The sequence below is a fragment of the Carassius gibelio genome, chromosome B13, assembly GCF_023724105.1.
Source record: "Carassius gibelio isolate Cgi1373 ecotype wild population from Czech Republic chromosome B13, carGib1.2-hapl.c, whole genome shotgun sequence".
NCBI lineage: Eukaryota > Metazoa > Chordata > Actinopteri > Cypriniformes > Cyprinidae > Carassius > Carassius gibelio.
Window position 1 is genome coordinate 24857487 of NC_068408.1, and position 21645 is coordinate 24879131.

The 21645-nt window shown below is 36.8% G+C and overlaps 2 protein-coding genes across 2 annotated transcripts in view; both read right to left on the bottom strand.

Annotated features, from left to right (window-relative positions):
* Nucleotides 1-1665, bottom strand: part of LOC127970375 (vesicle transport protein SFT2A) — a 28395-nt gene extending 26730 nt beyond the window's left edge. The window contains exons 1-2 of the mRNA XM_052572926.1: nt 1497-1665; nt 489-575 (exon numbers count right to left, since the gene is read on the bottom strand). Coding sequence (XP_052428886.1) covers nt 489-575; nt 1497-1562 — 153 coding nt within the window. The 5' untranslated portion in view covers nt 1563-1665. The remainder of the gene's footprint in view (nt 1-488; nt 576-1496) is intronic.
* A 1187-nt stretch (nt 1666-2852) lies between these two features.
* LOC127969796 (ribosomal protein S6 kinase alpha-2) overlaps nt 2853-21645 on the bottom strand; it is a 49474-nt gene continuing 30681 nt past the window's right edge. Inside the window, exons 9-21 of the mRNA XM_052571897.1 lie at nt 19232-19302; nt 18926-19014; nt 16776-16840; nt 15889-15991; nt 15406-15536; nt 12023-12148; nt 11732-11821; nt 10234-10392; nt 9923-10084; nt 9129-9205; nt 6562-6679; nt 5629-5766; nt 2853-4637 (exon numbers count right to left, since the gene is read on the bottom strand). Of these exons, the coding sequence (XP_052427857.1) occupies nt 4512-4637; nt 5629-5766; nt 6562-6679; nt 9129-9205; nt 9923-10084; nt 10234-10392; nt 11732-11821; nt 12023-12148; nt 15406-15536; nt 15889-15991; nt 16776-16840; nt 18926-19014; nt 19232-19302 (1455 nt within the window). The 3' untranslated portion in view covers nt 2853-4511. The remainder of the gene's footprint in view (nt 4638-5628; nt 5767-6561; nt 6680-9128; nt 9206-9922; nt 10085-10233; nt 10393-11731; nt 11822-12022; nt 12149-15405; nt 15537-15888; nt 15992-16775; nt 16841-18925; nt 19015-19231; nt 19303-21645) is intronic.

Sequence of the window (21645 nt, forward strand, 5' to 3'; positions counted from 1 at the left end):
GTGTATATATGTATGTATATATATATATATATATATATATATATATATATATATATATATATGTGTGTGTGTGTGTGTGTGTGTGTGTGTGTGTGTGTGTGTATATATGTATGTATGTATGTATGTATATATATATATGTGTGTGTGTGTGTGTATGTATGTGTGTGTGTGTGTGTGTGTGTGTGTGTGTGTGTGTGCATATGTATGTATTTATCTATAAGTGTGTCAAACATCTAAAATTAGGGTGATAATTTGGCCTTCATAAATGTCAAGTTAAAGTAAAATATTGTCAAACATCAAATTAAAGAAAACATTTTGGTCATTTCTTATAATTGAGGGGTACTTGTCTCTATGGTAGTTCCCTGGGGTTAACTATTCCTTAAAGAGTAACGTAACAACAGATGACTATGTGTCTTAGAAATAAACTAGGCTGCAAATTGTTGGACAGATAAAACCTTACTGGGAAATAATGAGGAAAGTTAACTCACGAGTATTGAGCACAGGACCCCTCCAGCGAAACAAATGATAAACCACTTCACCCGTGTGCCGAAACTGAGTGATGTGCTGTCCATGATCTACAGAGAACAATCACAGGATGTCACATGGTTCATAATGCCCCACGAATACCAAGAGTTCATGCTTTTAACTTGCTAATGACTTTATCTGATTCATTAAAAGGCCTCTGACGTATATATATTTGCACAGACCCACAGGAACAAGAACAAGACAGGAAGAAAATGGACTACGGTTCATGCTTTTCCCTATAAAACTTCACATGACAACCATGCATGCATCACATCATAAACTGTTAAGATTAACAGAATTAGTGTACATAACTAAACAAAACACATCACAGCAGCACTGTAGAGCTCACAGTTTGATTTTAAAGCATGGTGAATCGTAAAGGGATCAAATAAAATGTGATACCTCATAATATTAACCCTACAGTAAAACATGGTGTAAATGGAAAAACAAGTAAGGTCTGCAACAGTGTTTCAAGCCCAGATTCAGACTTTTCAGATTGGCTTGCAGAAACTAAATAACATCCGGAGGTCATGACCTTACCTCACATGATCCTTCCCCTCAGGAAGCATGAAAAATCAGCAATGTTAACAAATATCATTAACACATAAAAATTATATGCAAATAAACAGAAGAAAGACTAAATTGAATATCAGCACGGTTAAAAATGAGCAACACTACACTGACTAAAAAGTTCCATGGTAATACTATGGTTTGTGATATGACACTAACATGATGTTTGACATTAACACTGTCATGACTGTCATTAAATAACATAGTATTTTTGAAGGACACTGGAGTACCATGCTGTATAAATATGGTATACTTCTATTACCTTGGAATTAACTTCTGCTACATCTAGCCTACTGTATCATAGCACTTTTGTAAAAACTGAAAGTAAAACATCACAAGGGAATGTCCTATCAATTACAGACGAAGACACATTGCAAAATAAACACACGTTCTCCTTATACCTGTGATGTAAGTCCCACTTCTTCATTATCGTCTCCTCCACTTAATACACGGCGCAACTTGTCCATCGCAGCTCGTCGGGTGAAACAGTGCTCAGTTGATATTATTTAACACTTCCTCGAAGTTCAGCATTGACACACAACCGTGTTCCGATAAGCCCCGCCCTTCATCTTACCGACGAACGCAATGGTTGGACGTTCTAAAATGATTGACCTCTAAACTGACCAATCGTAGAAAGATTTTAAAACTCGATAGCCAATCCTGACGTAGGAGGCGGGCTTTGCGAATATGTCGGTGTGACGTGATACTGTTTTAAAGTGCCAGTGCCCGTCAAAAAACTATGATGTCACTTTGTAGGCAAAAACCCAGAAGCGTGTTAGCATTTTAGCACTTTTGGGTCCATCCTCCCAGAGACAGTGGGTTTTCTGAATGGGAGTTTGGTTAAATCCCCTAAAATAAGGTCTGTGATTCAGAGATTGTGATTCAAGATACTTTCACGTTTTATTCTACGACGTAACATACAAGTTACACACCACTTTTTGTAAACATTTTTTAAATTTTTTACATTTTAGCTAACAATTTGCTAAATGTGACTACAGGCCCTGTCGGAGACTTTGAACGTCATCACTAAGTTTATAAGTTTACAGTATTTTCCAATCGTAGTGTTTAATTTATAGTACAATTAATTGCAGAATCAACCAGTTAATAGCCTTTTCTGCATTGTATATTGTTGTTCGAGGCTAACCCAGCAAAGACTCTGGGTTCGGACCATAAATTAAACTCTCGGACCATAAGTTAAACTCGATAAGAAGCGATAGCTAAAAAGCTGTACTTTATTCACTAAAATAAGATTAATCTGACCATCCAAAAACTCGCTCACTAGAATTTGATTGAATTTTCTCGTTTCAGTTTTAGTTTGGCTCAGTTTTGTATTCATGCCAATTTATATAAAAAGATTAAAGTAGAGTGGATTAAAATTAATATTCAGACTAAATCCTTTTCACTGAATGTGTTAAAAATAAGTTAAAAATAAGATTTATTATTATTATTATTATTATTATACATTTACAATATATGTTCATGGAACATGATTTTTACTTAATATCCTTATGATTTTTGGCAGAAAAAACTATACATTTAACGAATACAGTGTATTTTTGGCTTTTGCTACAATGTGCTATTTATTACTGGTTTTGTGGTCCAGGGTCACATTAGGAATTATATATAAATCAATTTGAAAATGTCCTTTCCAAGACACTGTTATGAATATGTGGATGTACTTATTTATTTCACCCTGTCAATCCCAAGAACTGATATGGTCCACAATTCATGAGCACACGTAATAACACTGAGACCAGTTTGATCACACTTTTATGTTGTTTATTTATAAATTGTTGGAATACAAGCCAACACAAGGCATAAGAGTATAATTTCTTTTCTAGCAAGGACAGATCCTAATGCTCTTGCTGTTTGGTAGAGTCTCTACATCAGATGTACAGCATTAACATAAGCTAGTAGAAGCTCTTATGCGCTGACATATACCCGTTTTGGGGTATTGTTAAAACAGAAGGGGAAAAAAACAATCAGCATCATCAACAACAACAACACAAAATGTAAAGCTTTTCACCTGTAAAAAAATAAGCCACACCAACAGAAGATAAAGTTTGGCTGAAGGTCCTCAAACAGCCCAGAAGGTGTTTCTCTACATTTCAGAGCTTCATTTTGGAAAATGTGTTGATCACATTCATAAAAATACTGGACTGTCGCGTTATCATAAAAAAGGAAAAGAAAAAAAAAGGTTATTTTCATCTGTACTGCTATCATTAATCTTTCAGAGGCTGCTACAAATTGTGTATGGCATGCAAACATAATTTCTGAATATCCTCAAGTTTCACAGAACAGAGAGCGCTATGTGTCGAAAACAGATTTCCTAATACATGGTCATGAGCTAATGCATATAGGCTATTTGTGACATTTAATGGAAGAATGATGGAATTTTTATTTTTTATTTTTATCATCATTCAGTTTATCTAGTGTAAAGTGTGGCACTTGTTTAGGTTTCATGTTTATGCATAAAGGTCACTTAAAAATAAATAGATGAAAAAGGTAGCAGACATATTTAAAAAACATAAATATTTAAATAATCATAAATATAAATTAACTGTTATATTAACAAAAACATGAATGAATGAAAGCATGAATGAATAAATAAATAAATAAAACTATTGTGGTGCAAATACGCAATAGGGAAAAAATAAAATAAAAATAGAAACATTACAATTAAAAACGGCTCTTTTCTATAGTCTCAGGATTACATAAGACCAATAAAATCCCCAAAAAGATAAACTAAAAAAGTAAAACTGGGACATTACAGAAGGTTAGAAAAACAAAAACAACATCAACGATGTTCCTTGTGCTTTCATTAGCATGTTAGAACCATTTGTTTGTCATAAAAATACATCCTGTACATGGCATGCATGTTCAAAAGATGCTATTAATGCTGGCACACTGCTAAAGGTGCAGCACGGTCACCATGATAGACCACAGCATCTTCTACATGGCTCTAATCCAAGTGTCTGCAGTAAGTGATAGCAACAGTTTGGGAATGATAACTGTGATCTTTGTTATGCACCGTTAAAACTACAGACTTCATGATGCGCCACTCCTGAAGTCCACAGGGGTGGAACACACACAGACAGACAGACAGACAGACACACACACACACACACACACACACACACACACACACACAGAACACCAGTGTCATGCTCTAGAAGATCTGTTTTTCAGCCCTGATAGCTGTGATGTTTGCATCTGGCCCTCATCAATCTCTTGACATCAGCAGAGACACTTGGCAGATCATTTGTCGCTCTTTGGAGATTGCTCTGACACTCTGTGGTCAATCCAATTTTTCCACTCTGCTCCGGATGCTCTGGCGGTCGTCTGGTGGCTTGTCCGAAGCCGGAGCGCTCTGACATTTCTTAAAGCTGTAGAAGCTCATGTGTCTGGCTGGAGTGCTATGAACGAGTGGATGTGAGTCTTTTCATGCCTCTTCTCTGAGCCAGACAAGAAGAAAGCACTGGCTCCAGTTTTGGGGCCTGAGGTGACCGATTCAAAGCTGAGTATGTGGCAGCCATTGCCCCCTAGGAAATAATGTCATGGGCTGAATTAATATATCATAAATTATACAATGACAAAGTACAAATAGTGATCTGCAATCAGTTAAAATTGCCTGCAACAATACCTCATACCGTTCAAAGGTTTGTGTCAGTAAGATATTCTTTGATTCAGCAATGGTGCATAAAATAATTAAAGTGACAGTATACCTTTTTTTTTTTTTTTTTTTACATCGTTAGTTGCAAAGGATTACTATTACAAATAAATTGCTTATGTTGATGATTTAAGCTTCATATTCATTAAAGAACCCTAAAAAAAGTATCACGATTTTCACAAAAATATGAAGCAGCACAACTGATAATGATAATAATGATAATTGATAATACTTTTTTTATGATATAATGATATACTGATGCCTAAAATAATGACTGTTGAAAATGTAGCTTTGCATCACAGGAATAAATTACATTTTAAAATATATATTTAAATAGAAAATGTTCTCTTTTTTATACTCTACAATATTCACAGTTTTTCCACTGTGTTTTGATTAGATAAAGGTAGCTTTAGTGAGCATTATTATTATTATTATTATTTTTAAACATCTAACTTTTTGTGCATGGTACATTATGCACTGTTATAAATAAATATATAAATACAATAAAATAAAAACAGTTGATGTCATATCTATCCTCTATATTCCCCCTCCACATGGTTAGCCTTTTTGCATTGTTAATACAAAGTTGCACATTTTCTACATTATTTTTTGTAGAATAGATATGACTCCAGAATGTACTTAAGAGGACTAAAAATGATAAACTTCGAAATTATAATGAGTTCCTTTTAATTAAGTTAAAAGAAAGTTTAATTTCTTTAGGTTTAAAGTTTTTTGTGTTGTTAGTTTCATCTGTAAAGCAGAATAGAAGCAGTTTTACAGGTAAACATGAGGTGGCGACATTGCACTTTGATAGCGGCGCGTGACTCTGGAAGAAGGGAATCATGGGATGACAGGAGCAGTACCTTCACCAGCTGCACGTCCTGTCTGATCAGCTGGCTCTGAGATAACTGATCGCGGTTCACTATCCAGGGATGTCTGAGAACAAGAGGAGCCGTCAGCCGCTGATGAGGGTCCACATGCAGCATTTTACATACAATGTCCTGTTCAAAGATGACAAAAAATGACATATTTTGAAGCTGAAATCATAGAAAGTGAAGCATCTTCACACTGATGGTAAAGACTAAACACACATTAGACTGAATGCACAATATTTCTAGGGCTGGGCGAAGAGTGTGTTAACAGACTAGTTTTCCAAACCTTCCTTCTCCCGATACGGTGTAAGAGTCAATAAACTAGTTTCTGTAAATCTATTCTGTTTGAACCAAATAATACAATTCAAAAGTTTTTGTTTGTGTCACCACTCAAAAACAATCTCTGCATGGTTTTTATTGCCTAAACAATCTATCTACACTGCTGTCTATTAGTGTGAAATTTAATATTGACATACACTACAAGTCAAAAAAATTATAAATAAATCTTAATGTTTTCAAAAAAGTATTTTATTCTCAAAATAAATACATACATATAGAAAACATGAACCTTCAGAAATCATTATAATATGATGATTCGGTGCTCAATTATTGCTCAGGAATAAATTACATTTTAAAATATGTTTGTATAGAAAACTGTTATTTTAAAATGTAATAATATATAAAAATATGACTGATTTTACTCTATCTTCGGTCAAATAAATGCAGTCTTGGAAACGTAAAAAATAATTATTTCAGGAAAACATGATTTTTTAAATTATGCAATTAAGCAGAATTTTTATTATTTCAAGTTTATTTATATTAACTCATTTCTACTTTATTTACTGAATTAAACAACAAAAAGATGTTAACAACCATACTGAATATTGTCAAATGGCAGAAAAAAATGGTTTATGGGCTCTATACCTTGGCTGCGTCAGACACTGTGTCCCAGTTGCCTCCAGAAAGGGCATATTTCCCACTGCCAATGCGAGCCAAGATCTCTTCTGGTGTGTCGTCAGGGCCGTTAGCGAACGGCGTGAAACTGTGGGACAGAACGAGTGCTGAGTGTATGAAAGAACTTGTGAATGTGCCCTTACAGAGAAAGGGTGAGAAGAGAAAGAAAAGAGTGGCTTTGATTTTTGTAATACTCCCATTTCCACTGTGTTATTTTTAGCGTTCACATTTTTTTTCCAAATGCTCTGATTTCACAGAGGTTTAAAGCTCAACCCATAGTCAGGGACATTAAACTGAGAGAGCTGCTTGGCTTGTGATAGCTCTGTCTTTGTGTTCAGTATCCTGGACAATACTCTGTGACCTGACCCAGCTTACGTACCTAGTAATCGCCTCCACCCTGCTCTAGAAATTAGTCCCTCAACCGGGCAATGGGAGAAAGGATGTGCCACAGAGCTCTGGTTTGTTTATTTTGACAGGTCAATCATAATGTCATAGAAAATGAAGAAAATTTAGAGAGGAATTTTTGGTAATGTGGGCAGACTGATGTCAGAAACAGTGTTAGCGTTACCTAGATGAGCACTATCAGTTCATTTAGAGCAACACAAATCTGTTCATACTGAGATTAAAGTGCCCCTATTATGGATTTTTGAAAATGACCTTTATGCAGTTTGTAACGCAGCTCTAAGTGAATAAAAACATCCTGCAAGTCTAAAAAGTGCACCGTGTATAAAGTTACTGTCTCTCAAAAGAAAAAGTCGACTCTGAATTATTGAAACAAGTCAGTTTTAAAACAAATCCCAAGCCATTTCATGTTGATGTCAACATTAAACATTAGTATATTGCCCACCCACTTTTTTTCACATTTGTCTGAATTAAAATGCAAATTCATTCTTTGCCACTAGGTGCCGCTTTTGTAGTTGTTCAAATAATGATTTTCTGAGTAACGCTGTACACAAAGGAGTACTGCACTCACAAATGGCATTACAGGCATGATGAAATGAACATGAGACCAAACGGACCAAGCACCGCAGTCACGCAAAGGAGGGGTTTAAAAAAATGTATCATTCAACAAATCATTTGGGGGTCCTTGAGCAAATACTGTAAGTTAAAAATAAAAATGCATATTATAAGACAATGCAAGTATTGCTTGCCCCTGTATGCATGTCAGCTTGTTATGGGGGACTCCTAGAACCAAAATATGAGCCTTTCATTCCCCATAATAAGCACACTTTAAGAAAATAAACATTGCAGCGTGGTTACAAGGTGACACGTGAATCAGGATTTTTTCTTAAGTGCGACTGGAAACTTGTTGCTTGTTTTGTTTGACTAGGACTACTTTCAGCTGCTTTTTTAAGTTTTAAGTTGAAAGTTTTTAACTATATTACTATTGTAACTACTAGGTTTGGACACAGTTACTTATTCTTAATTTGATTAACTGATACTTTATGCAATATTGACCTCGTCTTTTCTAGATTAGCTTATTCAGATGAGGTGCATTCTGGGATGCTTTTTAAACAGTAAGGAGTTCACATGTATCCTGGACACCTGGGTGCTTCTCAAAATCCCTCCTTGTTTCCTCGCTCCTCCGTCCTCCATCCTGTGACCTGGAGACTGATCAAGCTCAGGTCGGATGTCCAACAAGACTGATCTTGTTGGACATCCGAACTCTCTAACTGCACCTCGAGGAGGCGAGGATCGAGGAGTGAGGAGGCTTTCTGAGGAGTCATGAGCAAGGGGGGTTTTATCAACCAAACGTGACACATGTATAAATTCTCCTCCCCCTTCACATCTGTTCATCCTTTGATTCCTTCATCCTTATGCTCTTTCCTTGCATCCTTCCCTCATATCCTAAGGGGGCGGGGCTAAGACGAAAGAAAACGAGGATGCACAAGAAATGAGAAGCACCCTTGATGTCTACTTTTCCTTCATTATATCTGCCATTCAACTTTCTCTATTATAATTACTGCCTAGTATAGTCAAAAGAAGAAAGTGATTTTTAATAATTAATGTTTTTTTTTTTATTAAATCTGAAGATTTAATATCACAAGAAAATGTCCAAACTTGGTAGTAAAATTGTGATTGTTTTTATACTTTATAAACTACTGTTTAAATAGTTTGGTGCTGGTGAGATTTCTAAAATTATTCTCATGCCTTTTGAGGCTGCATTTATTTAATAAATACAGTAAAACTATTTTAAATAATTTTTCTATTTTAATAAAATTTTAAATGGTATTTATTTATTTGTTTGATGGCACAGCTGATTTTTCTGTAGCCATTTCTTCAGTTTTCAGTGTCATGGGATCCTTTAAAAATCTTTCTTATTTGCTTAAATTTAAAGTAAATTTAATTTAAAGTAATTTAAAGTCCTAAAGTTCTCATTTGTTAAATTGAACGATCCTTACAGAATAAAAGTATTGAATAGCTGTATTATATATATTTTTAATCAATCAATCAATCAATATATAAATCCTACTGATCCTAAAGTTTTGAATGGTAGTGAATATATAAAATGTAGCATATATCCTGACTCAACTTACCCTGCCAGCATGGTGTAGAGTAAGATTCCCAGGCTCCAGATATCGCAGGCGGCATCATATCCCTGTTTCTTCAGGACCTGAACGAATCACAGGTTTGTTGTGAACATGTATAATAAAAGACTTAAGGCCTGTTTTAATAACAACTTGCACCAGCGCAAACCTTTTTTTGGCATTAAAATAATACTGTCAGGTTTTACTAAAGATGCGCAATGAAGAATTAGCACCTTACTGAATATGCATTTGAAAGAGTGTCCCTTTCCGAGGCAAAAGTTATGGTGGAAAATGAATCATGCAACATGTTTTACTAACATTTGTGCTTGTCAAATGACTGGCATCTGCAGCATTATTTAATGCCACAAAAAGCATCTCTTAAACTATTTTGCGCTTGAAATGGCTGCAATTATTGTTGTTAGGAGGAGGCACCGCAGGATTTTTTACACAAGTATTAATTTTGAATGCCAGAAGAACACATTATCAGAAAATATTGTTTGCCAAGCCATGTTATTTTTAATTTGCTTAAGGAAATAAAAGACAACTTGGAACCCTCAACTAGGAGTCACAAAATACCAGGTCTATCAAAACTGCTAGCAATTTGCACTGCGCTTGGTATATTGTGCTGGTCGATATGTAAATGAGATGTTGCGATTTGTGTGTTGTTAGAAATTCACATGCAGAATTTTTCACACCCATCGGTGCTGTTTTGGAATTGCACTCTTGCGCTGATTTGTCTTGATTAGTAAAACTGGCCCTTAGATTAACCCTTATTCCTTATTCTGTGTGGATATTGTAAGTACCTCAGGAGCTACAAAATTTGCAGTGTAGCACGGTGTCATGAGCAGACCATTTTCAGCCCTTAACTGTTTGGCAAACCCAAAATCACATATTCTGATGGACTCTGGGTCGCCCGTTTCATCGACGTACAGGATGTTACTGGGCTTCAAGTCTCGATGCACAACCTGGACACAGATGAAGAAACAATGTAGTTCACAAAGTGACTAAAATCTTGTGTCATTTGCTGTATTTGAACTTTATGGCAGTTTTATCATCAGTAGCAACCAAACAATGAAGTATTTAGCGTCCCCACTGTGAGCACATGCAAACTGACCCCCTGTGAATGCAGATACTCCACAGTCTTGGAGATGGTACAGAGCACAGCTGAGGCCTCGCGCTCTGAGAAGCACTTCTGCTGCAGGATCCGGTCCAGCAGCTCTCCTCCTCTCATCAGCTCCATCACCAGATACACAAACTTGCCATCGTCATAGACCTGCAGCACACAGCACAGCACAGCACGGGTAACTCTCTCCATCACACTGCAGTGATGCAGCTTTCAATCACAGACATCAGCACACCAGAGAGAGCCCAGGAGGAGAAACTTGTGAAACTGGAAGCTGGATCAACTGGATCAATGCAGGTTAACATGGTAGGAAAGCTGAGATAAGGGCCTTAAAAGACTTTTAACATTCTGTTAGTAGGCTGGAGTGCTGAATTTGAGAATGTGCTACTTTTTTCGATTGACTAAAAAACACAGGAAGTTAAACTGGAATGACAGGAAGGGAATTTGAAACTGGATTTATGGAATTTCAACACACAACAAAAGAGTTTTATTAGATCTTTAGCTATCAGTGAAAAAAAAAATATATAATAATAATACAAATTTATATATATATATATATATATATATATATATATATATATATATATATATATATATATATATATATATATATATATATATATATATATATATATGAGGATGAAATTCCACAAATTCTATATCTATATATATCTAAAGTAAGAAACATATCTGCCAATGGGGTAAGAAAAATAATCTTGGTTTCCCTTTGATTTTTTTTTTTTTTTTTTTTTGGTTTTAAGCAAAAACTAACATATAATATATATATTATATATACTTTTTTTTTTTTTGATTAGACATTTCTCTGAACTACGTTTTGTCCAAGCTCGCACCAAGACATCAGACTTAACGTCATCAAAATGAATACCAACATTTACTGACTATAATATATTAAGCAAATTAGAGCATTCTAGGAAACTGTCTCATAAAAGTTCATATATAGTTCAGAAAATTTTTGTTACACGTTATTCATTTAATAAACATATGTATGGACGAGAAATGTATTATTGAAAACTACACTTTTCTGAAACTGCAAATAAGAAACATTTATATGGAAGCCCGTTCCCGCCACTGAATAAAAATAATAATAAAACAGGGTAATAATTGTATAACTCACAATTTTGACTTCATTACTTGCAAATTTGAGTTTATATCACGCAATTCTGGCTTTATAACTCACAATTGCGAGTTATAAGGTCAGAATTGTGAGATAAAAAGGTCACAATTACCTAGTTTTATTTTTTATTTTGTGGTAGAAACATGCTTCCATAAATGTAACAATTGCATCTTCAAATTCAAATTTCTGCCCATTCATACAGAACAGTTAAAATCCATGAATACAGTTTTGAAACTCTAAATACAGATCACAAAATAATGGGCGCAGTTTAAATTGTCAGAAATTCTCATTTGCATTGCATAGTAAGGGGTTTTCTTTCAACTAAAGTAGCATTTCTTTCAAAGTGTGACTCACATCTTTCAGAGTAATGATGTTTGGGTGCTGGCCGTATCGCAGGAGAATCTCAATCTCTTCAGACGGGTCCTTCTTGGCTCTGTCGATGATCTGAAATGAAGTGGGCTGGTCACAGCGGTGTCTGATAAAGCCTCGACTGACACCGAGTGAAGCTGTCCTCTACAGCCATTCATCAAAATGCTTGCATGTAACCGCCAGTACCTCTGCTGTTCACTAAATAACACTGTGTTTTGTCACACAAAGAGCATTTAATGGAACCCAGTGCTTTCAAAGATTAGATTTCATCCTTACTTTGACAGCGTACTCCACACTGGTGATTCGGTGGACACAACGTTTGCAGACCGAATACGCTCCAATGCCGATATCCTCCTTCAGCTCATAGCCGTCAGTGAAATGAATGTTGTTGCCATGAAGTTGCTGCAATAAAATGCATGCATGATCACTGGTCATTTATTGGATATTATGAGTGGTAAAATGACAATATCACTTCAGCTATGGACATTTCCCATTAACCTTCTATTCATTTCAAACAGTTGTATCATTTATTGTAAACGAATACAGCGGCATTCATACATTTTGAAGCGTGGATTCAGTGTCTACTGTAGAAGATGATTTATCCCCAAGCATCTTATAGCACACCGTCTGACTGTCCTCCAGGAGCATGCACGGATTGGCTAATTAGTTAAGTGTCTTGCTCAAGGGCACATTGATGATAATTGACTTCTCTCTTCAGGGGTTTGACCAGAAGACCTTTCACTTACCGGCCCATATCTTTCACCCTGTATGAAAATGACTGAAAATTTCCCCATCTGTGATTCTTTAACAAATTATTTATTTAACAACTTATTTTTTTCAAAAAACCTTGACCTTGTTGAATGTTCAGGATTGCATCATTTTAACATTTGCATAATGAACTGTGTTTGGTCCATTTCTTCTGTGATCACACGTTATGTGACACTCATGCATAGCTGACAAACAACAAGGTTTGACAACGACAAGGTGACTCTGACGTCCCATTTCATTTACACAGAACCACGCACCATTAAGCTCACAGGTCTGGATATATGCTTTTTTTTTTTTTTTTGACGTGCTTAATAAATTGTGAAAAAATGTCATAAAAATAACTGAAAATTAGTGCTGCAAAGACAGTGTACCACGACAAGATAACCAACTTTCTCACCTGGGCTGATCAGTGCTATAAAACTTAACAAACACCATGCTAACAATCAAAAGCAGCAAATTAGGGGTTTATTAAGGCAAAAGTCGTAGTTAATGGTTTGTTAATTGCGAGAACTGGACCTTAAAACAAAGTGTAACCAAATTTGAAAATAGGTCAAGTGCATTACTGAACAATAAATTCTAGTTCTTTAACTATTTTTTTTATACTAGTTTCCCTTTAATTTTCTTAATTCCCTCTTTTTGACAATAAGCCACAAGTATGTACATCGATATGTCCATGACTTGTCTGTGCTATAAATCTAAAGGGATAGTCCAACTAAAAATTTTAAATATGTTACTTTGTCACTTTAAAATTAAAACTTTTTCATTACTTTTGTGTTGACAATTTAAATTTTTTTTACACAAGAGACAAAAATGAAATACTGACATGGTTTAAAGCTATTGCTATACACATGTTGCCCTTCCAGACAGAAACTGCACACATGTAGATCAGCAGAATCCCATTTCCCCTCCTTTTTCTGGGGACAGGGGCTGAAGCTCAGTTTTTATCTAAAACCTAAACTTCCCTTAAAACTTTACCACCACTTTTTGCTGCTTTAGACGCATTATTTTTCCTTCAGAAAATACAAATCTGGTCTTCAGTGCTTTGTAACAGTGCATGGAGATACATTTATCATCGGCTTAAAGTGAAACAGTCATATACGTCAAAGATGCAAGTAACCGTCAGCATCTTCAGGTAAATGAAACGCCTCCCGAAAACAAAAGCAATTCACGGCACATGTTTAGAAATTCTCCACAAATAGCTGCACTCATGCATGTTCATGAGCACTATCAGAGCAAGTTAATATCGTATGCTCGACAGATGCCACATCAGATCAGAATGATCTAAACAACGTCACCGCAGAGCAGATATCCGCTCGTGTGTCAGTGCATCCTCACCAATCAATACATATCATTCCAGTCACTGCCACCACAGAGCAGACACTTCAATAAAGCAGCTCTTCAGGTATGAACCATCTGGCAGAATAAGTTCAGCTTATGTAACACAGGGCTCTTTTTTCCTTCTCTTTCTTCTTGCTTTGTGCTGTGCAACGCAGCATTGCTGCCCTGAGGAATCCGCCTGAATTGACTCCATGTGTAAAGCCAAGGTTAAACGGATACATAAATCAACTTTGGCTTGGCTGACTGCAATATTTCTTATATGTCAGCAAATAGCCCTCAATGTAGCGAAGCATGCATATGTGAAATATTACTTATGTATCCTCTCTCTCTCGTATCTTGCATCACGAAAGAAAATGCATTTGTACATTTTCTGATGAAATGGAAGGTGATGTTTGCCAGTGCAAAATTTGCTGCATTGACGATTAAATGAAGTGGGTGGTTGCTATGGTACTTTTACACAGTTGCTAAGGTATTTTGAGTGTTACTATGCCCTATTTTTAGTCGACTGTGGCTACATGGTTACTTTTATAATACTATTATTATATTAAGTATTATGAATGGCTTTTAGATGGTATACAAGGTATTTTGAGTGGCTTTTAGCACGCCACTATGCAGGTGCTAAATATTTTGAGTTATTTTTATCATTTCACTATGCATTTTGGCCATTCCGAGTTGATTTTAGCACATTGCTATATTTGCTAAAGTATTTTAAGTTTTTGTGCATATAGCTAAGTACCTGCTAAAGTATTTTGAATGGCTTTTAATTGGTATACATTTGCTAAGGGATTTTGAGTGGCATTTAGCATTTCACTATGCAGTTGCAGTATTTTGAGTAGATTTTAGCATATCGCTACTTGCACTAAAAGTGTTTTTAGCATGTTGCTAAGTGATAGTTAATGTATTTTTAATGGCTTATAGATGCGTTAGGCTTGCTAAGGTACTTTGAGTGGCTTTAAGGATGTCGGTATACAGTTATTAAGGTATTATGAGTGATTTTTAGTATTTCGCTATGCATTCTGCAGTATTTTGTGTTGATTTTAGCATGTTGCTACATATGCTAAGGTATTTTAAGTGTTTTTTTGCATGCAGTTATGTGGCTGCTAAAGTATTTTGAATGTTTTTTAATTGTTATACCTTTGTTAAGGTATTATGATTGTTTTTATAGCATCACTATGTAGTTGGAAGGTATTTTCAATTACTTTTAGCATTTCGCTATGTAGTTGTATTTTGAAAATGTAATTTACGTGTTTTTGTTTTTTTGTTTTGCATATCACATTTTAAGATTTTCTTTTTTAAATGCTCACTAATACATTAGTATTCAGAATTGTTCATTTATTTTGAATGGCTTTTAGTTGTCATACATTAGCTAAGGTATTTTGAGTGGTTTTTATCATGTTTCTTTGCAGCTGAAAAGATACTTTTCGCTATGCACTCTAAGGTATTTTGAGTGAATTTTAACTTCATTTGGGCTGTTTTAAGAACATTGCAGTGCAGTTGTGGATGGGATGGTTGCCGGCGTGCAACACCGTAAAAGTTCTCCAAGTGATGCTCACCTGTACTATTGGGTTCACAGAGTTTTGTTTGGTCTCAGCCAGTGGTGGTTCTTGATCCAGGTTAGAGGCCACAAAGCTGAAGCCGCGGAAGAGCTGGTGTGCGTTAGCGCTGGGTGGAACACCGGGTGAGTCTGTAGAAGCACACGGATACAAACATATTTAGAAAGGCAACATGGACACAGTCTCTCTATGAATAGAAACACACAATTGATCCCATTTGAGCAGTATGAATTGACTGGGTGCACTATGCGGCAGGACCCGAGGGTTCTTGGTAAACAGGTTCTGCTGCAGCAGTACACTCTAATTTGATTTTGCACTCTCTCTGAGCTTGCTGGGCACAGACTGTTATGTAAGAATAGTTTCCAGCTTGCACATTGTCTGTGACACTTGAAAGCAAAGCCTTACAATAATTCTCCCAGCCATAATTTAAATAAAATAGCAAAGGAGTGCTAAATGAGTTATCTGAAAATCTATTTTCATCACCTGTCGGTGTGCGGGTGGTAAACTCAGGATCAAAGTGGAATGTGTCCTCTGGTCGGCCCACTGCTGGTTTGAAGGGAGGCTTGATTTCTCGTCTGTACAATTTCTGTTGACCAAAAATACATAATTTAAGACACCAATGCTAGAGGTTATACATATTACAGAACAAAATGGATCAAGACATAATGGAGCTTCATGTGAATATTGAGAAGTAATTTAATAGAACATTAAAAATCAATGTGAAGTGTTGGATTAGTCAAAAGTGAATACATAGAGCATTTACACTTATGTCTGGATATTTAAATATTACTTTAATAGTTGATAATTTAAAATAATAATAATAAGAAGAAATTATTTAAAAGGTACACAGTATTTTTGAGAATTAAAAATATTAAGTAACTTGAAATGTAATTTTGAAAATCACTACCAATTAACTGTTTTTATTTGTGACATGATACACAAAGATTACTTTATTCAAACTTCTTTAAGTGCAGGAGTGATGTGCAATAACTGTTGGGTAAATGACCCTCTGCACATCCTGGGAAGCGATGTTCCCTTATTCCCTGTGCTGTTCACAGCTCCCTTAAAACTGAACATTAACAGTATGGTCTCTTTGGATTGGAATCTCACTTAAAAGAGTGTATTACCCAGTGAGATCAACTTCACATGGCATTTATGGTTTAAAAAAAATTGTTAGCAGAATTCAGTAATTTAGGATTTATTAATGGAAACCTGTTTACAATGCACTATGTGGAAAACAGTATGCTACGAATGAGACCCGAGTCACATTATAACACACAGCAAGTTACCAGCCTACATATTCAAGACTAACATTCACGATTAACATTACAAAATATTACACAGTATTTTGCACAAAGTTTGGAACTCACATTCCAGTCTATTGTTGCAAAAAATATATGCCGCTTGATTTCTTCAACTCCATCAGGTCCTGCACCTGCAAAACATGCAGAAACATTCAGTCAGATAACAGGTTGTACAGACAATCCCTGGATGGGATGAAATGCCTCATAAAACAAACCTCTCCTAAAACCCATCTGTCACAAAAAAACTATTTAAAGGATAAGATTCCCATGAATCCCATCGGTCGGTCTGTGAGTCAGACAAGTGTTGAAAGCACTCTGATAAAATCCTCTACAGCTGTGTCCCGCTTGCTTTAGCTAAACTTTTAAAGCCCCAACAAATAGGAATCTAAAAGTGCTACGCTATAATGCACAACAAAATGGTGAATGTTTGTCTGGTTAGCATAACCCAGTTAGCCCCTGTTAGCAGATGCTCTAACAGCTGGCGGTTAAAAGCTTTGACGGTAGTTTCTTAGTTTCTTTTTATGGAATGGAATGCATTATGTTACTTTTACATTACTTTTTTCTCATCTGGGCTTGGCTTGCTTGTTTGTTTGTTTTTAATATAAAGTTATATTTTTGGCAAATGTAAAAGCTATTTCAAACCAAAAGTGAATTGAATAATTCTCAGAATGAAATGTGAATTTACTTCTGTACAGTAGTAGAGGGCTGCCAGTCAATAAATGGGAAAACTAATTAACTGGCATTACTTACCTAAAAAAAGTAACTTGGATATTTTCTTGTAAATTAGAAACTAATGTGTTACTTTAATTACTAGAAAAAGTAATCTGATTACATACCTCACATTACATGTAATGTGTTACCCTGAACACTGGTCTGTAGTATATGTACTGTATATAAAATTTAGCATTTCTCCTGCAAGTCTTATTAAAAGTCCATCTTGACAATGGTGAATTACCACTGTAACAACCTCAGAGCTCATGGGAGATCTGTCCTAAAAAGTGAACATATTATCACTGAAATCATTTTCTCTTTGAACAAAATAATTAGAATTTTTGATTCAGTAAACCTACTGTTGTGCAACACTTCTCCACCACACTAACTATTCCATTTTCATTTTAACATTCAAACTATGTTAGTAGTCATACACGAGTGAGTCGGGACCTGGCTGGAATGTATACAACTAATCTGAAGCAGAAGAATATTAAGCCACAGTCAACACAAGGTCTCGATAGCATTTATCTCTGCCTTATAAATTATGGATAAAATGATTCACCCAGCTAAATTCAATCTCAGCTTTGACAAACATTCAGCAGCAGCGTCTGGAAGTCTGACTGCAGTCATTCACATAGGAAATCATCTCAGACTAAAATGAGATTCATGCCCACTGCTGCTGTCATAAGAACAATACACAATTGCTTTACACTATGTTCAACTAAAAGAGGTATCACTGTGACCATTTGATATTTACTGTGCTCAGCATTTCATATTGTTTACACTTCTACTGGAATAAACAATTTAAATCAGTGATTTGCTGGTCTTTGATGACCCCTAGTCCACTGAAATGAGCTCCTCTTGTGTCATTTTATGTTGCTTGTTTTGTTTTATATTTTATCTCACATAAAGAAATTGTTTCTAAATTTGTACTTTTTTTTTCTTCCTAAAAAACACATACATTTTCTTAAAAGTGTCACCAAGAATCAATAAATTATTTATGATTCCCATCCTTACAGTCACAAAGATACAAAAATCTGCGATCATCATCATTCCTCTCAGTTGGACAATAAATGAAAAACACCAAGCTAATAGTGTAACCTCTACGTAATAACAGAGCCTTCTGAGTGCACTAAAGGTCTAAGCTTATTAAAATGCTTCAAGATATCTTTGTGTTTATTAGAGGTTCTGCTTCTTTGCACTTGTACTATCTGCATACAAACATTAAATTACATCCAACAGTGGGAGGGAAATATAAAAAACAAAAGAAAGAGGGTGAGTAAAGAACTTCAATAGTAAGACTTTCATGGAAGGTCTTTCGGGCTTTCCAGAACTTATGAACACGTTTTGGTTTTCTCATAATCACAGGTTACCACTTTTTACAGTTTATGACTGGCAAACCATCTTGGCTGGATTAGGATTTTATGGAGGAGAGACTGTAGCTTGCAGGTGAATTGAATATTTGCTGCTTTATGGCAGTGTTTAGTTCATGTATGGTAGCCTACCTAATCTATTGGAAGGGTTTCTTTTGAAAAGAGCCCGCAGTAAACTCTGGACTTCTGGGCTGAGGAACTGTGGCATACCGAGTTTTGCCCTGAGAAAAAAAAAAAACACAAAACAAAAAAAACAACATTAAATCTGTTATTTACTTCTGAAAATAAATGAGACTGTGATACATAGCCAGAAACATCACAAATCATCTTGACAGATCCATTTGTGGGGACAACTTTAGAATTACAAATCTTTAAACCAAGAAAAAAATAAAAACATCAGGCTGTCAGAAAATGCACAAATACAACAATAATTCTTACTTGAGAATAAGTGCCATTGTCTCTTTGCGGTCTTTGCCTTGAAATGGCAGGGATCCAGTCAGCATTTCAAACTGGGGATAGTAATAGAAGCATTAGGCTTTGCTCTAGCAAGTTTATGTACGGATGATACAATAAGAGAAGTGTGTATTCAGCACTGCTACACAGTAACAGCGCATACTGTGAAACTAAATCTGTCTCAGCGTGCTCATTCTTATGTAACACTTTTCCCTGTGAGTAAATTCATTTTAAGGCTGGGTTATGCTGTGGATATTTTAAAATGAGCCAGTTAAAATGGGCTGTAGTTTTAAAAAGAGAGTCCACAACAATTCCACTAAACAACAACTCGGGTCAAATGTATTTACACTGAGAGCTGGCTGATAATACAGTTTAAAATAATCTACTAAGGTAGAGCTTAGAGAACTTTGAATGCAATACTGATCTATCAATTTGACCCTATAAATAGTCCCTATGTCCTGAATTCACTGTCAAACCTTTAAAGGTCATTTGGCTAATTTCTGTACCACAAAAGGTCATGTTGCTGAGCCAGTTGTGTTTTGTCTGCCCAATGAGTCAAGATTTGGCTGTGTATTATGGTCCAGTAAGTCCCCAATGGTAGATTTGGTGGGTGTAGCTAGTTGAGCATAAATTATACTTCACTCATCTAAACATTAATCACAAGCTCTTGAAATCAGGTGTCGTATTCATCTGAGCTCTTGATACCTATAAGTGTGCACCTCTTCAAAAATGATTTGCTCCAACAATGGCTGTGAGTCAGTTGCTTCAAAGGAAATGGAAATTTTCAGAGGACGTACCCTCATCTAGAAGCAATTACCAGCAACAGCTGCAAGGCAATAATAGAAGGTGTTTTTGCCTAAGCAGATCTTTTTTTTTAATTAATAGAATAATCTATGGCCCAGTACAGCAGCAAGAAGAGATCAACTGATGTATATCTTGTGAGGAAGTGTCCAATAAATATAATTTTCAGACATCAAGTGCAGCGTTATTTCAGTCAGGCTACGGAGGCATAGGCTGTGACCAGTTGATGCAGTCAGCTGTCAAATCGCTCCAATCACTACCACTCTCCTATTAGACATGGGACATATATACGTGGCACCACTGCTCAGTAAGTATGCTCAACGGCTCGCAAGGCTCAAACTGCTTGCGACAGCTATCACTCGCCAGGAACTATCAGACAGCGAATCTGTCAGGATAGACTCGGGACACAGAATTCAGAACAGTGTATTTATTTAAAAGGTGCAAGTGCTCTGTGAATCCTTAGTTCTCAGGTGCACGGTGAAAGCTCAGTTATTCAAGTGCGGGCTGAATGGTAGTCACACATGGAACAGGATAGCAAACAGGTGAGTTCGCTCGTTACAGAGGTGTCAAAGCCACAGGCACAGATCGCTCACTAATGTTCTCTTCCTTCTTATATGCCGAAGACAGTACCAGCTCAGGATAATCACAGTAGACTACAGCAACTGTCGAATCACTGGATGCTACAGGGTGATCCGCAGTCCTGAGGGCAGCAGAACAAGGACACAGGTTAGTGTAACACAAAGTTGAGTATACGTTACGTCTGGCTTGCAGGAGCTTGGGAGACAAGTACGATGAGACTGTTCCTGTTGGTTGCTTAACAGAGAACTGATAGAATCCTATTCGAGGCTTGACCGAGAACTGGGGCTGAGATAGCTGTTTATTAGTGATTAGCTCGTTAATAAGAAACAGGTGTGGGTGCTTGACTTGGCAGGATCCTGACACTACCCCGCCCTCCAGGGTCCCCGCCAGTGGACCTTTCCTTCCAGCCATGTGGGGGTCTGTCGTGAGGACGTGGAGCCTGGAGAATCTTTAGGCCAACACCATGGTGGAGCCGACAGTGGGAGGAACCAAGGGGGAGTTTTGACAGGGGGATTTGGGCAACATCCCAAGGCCTATCCACGGAGGCGGACCCAGGGTGCATGACGGAAACCAGCAGAACGCAGTGCTCGACGGACCAGGTCGACGTCGCCGGTGCCTGAGACAGAGCTGAGGACTTGGCTGACCAGGACGACGATGGGACGAGCAAGGATGTGCAGGGGTACCAAAGGAAGGGAGGAGCCATGTGAAGCCAAAGGGGTGGAGGGTCGAGGTGAAGCCGGAGACATGGAAGTCCATGGCAGAAGCTGGGCGACGACCGACAGAGGTTTGTCTGGATGGATGAGGGAGCCCAGAGGAGTCCTTGGGAAGACTGGCCTCGGTGGAGCCGAAGGGATGCAGAGACGGCTTGGAGCTGGCGGGCTGACGGGCCAAGGTGGAGACACGGGTCTGAAGGGCTGCAGTGCAGCAGGGGACTCCGCGCAAACCTGAGCTGGTGAACGGAAAACCTCTTCGGGGTCTGTTGGGAGATCGGGAACCTCTTCGGGGCCTGATGGGATATC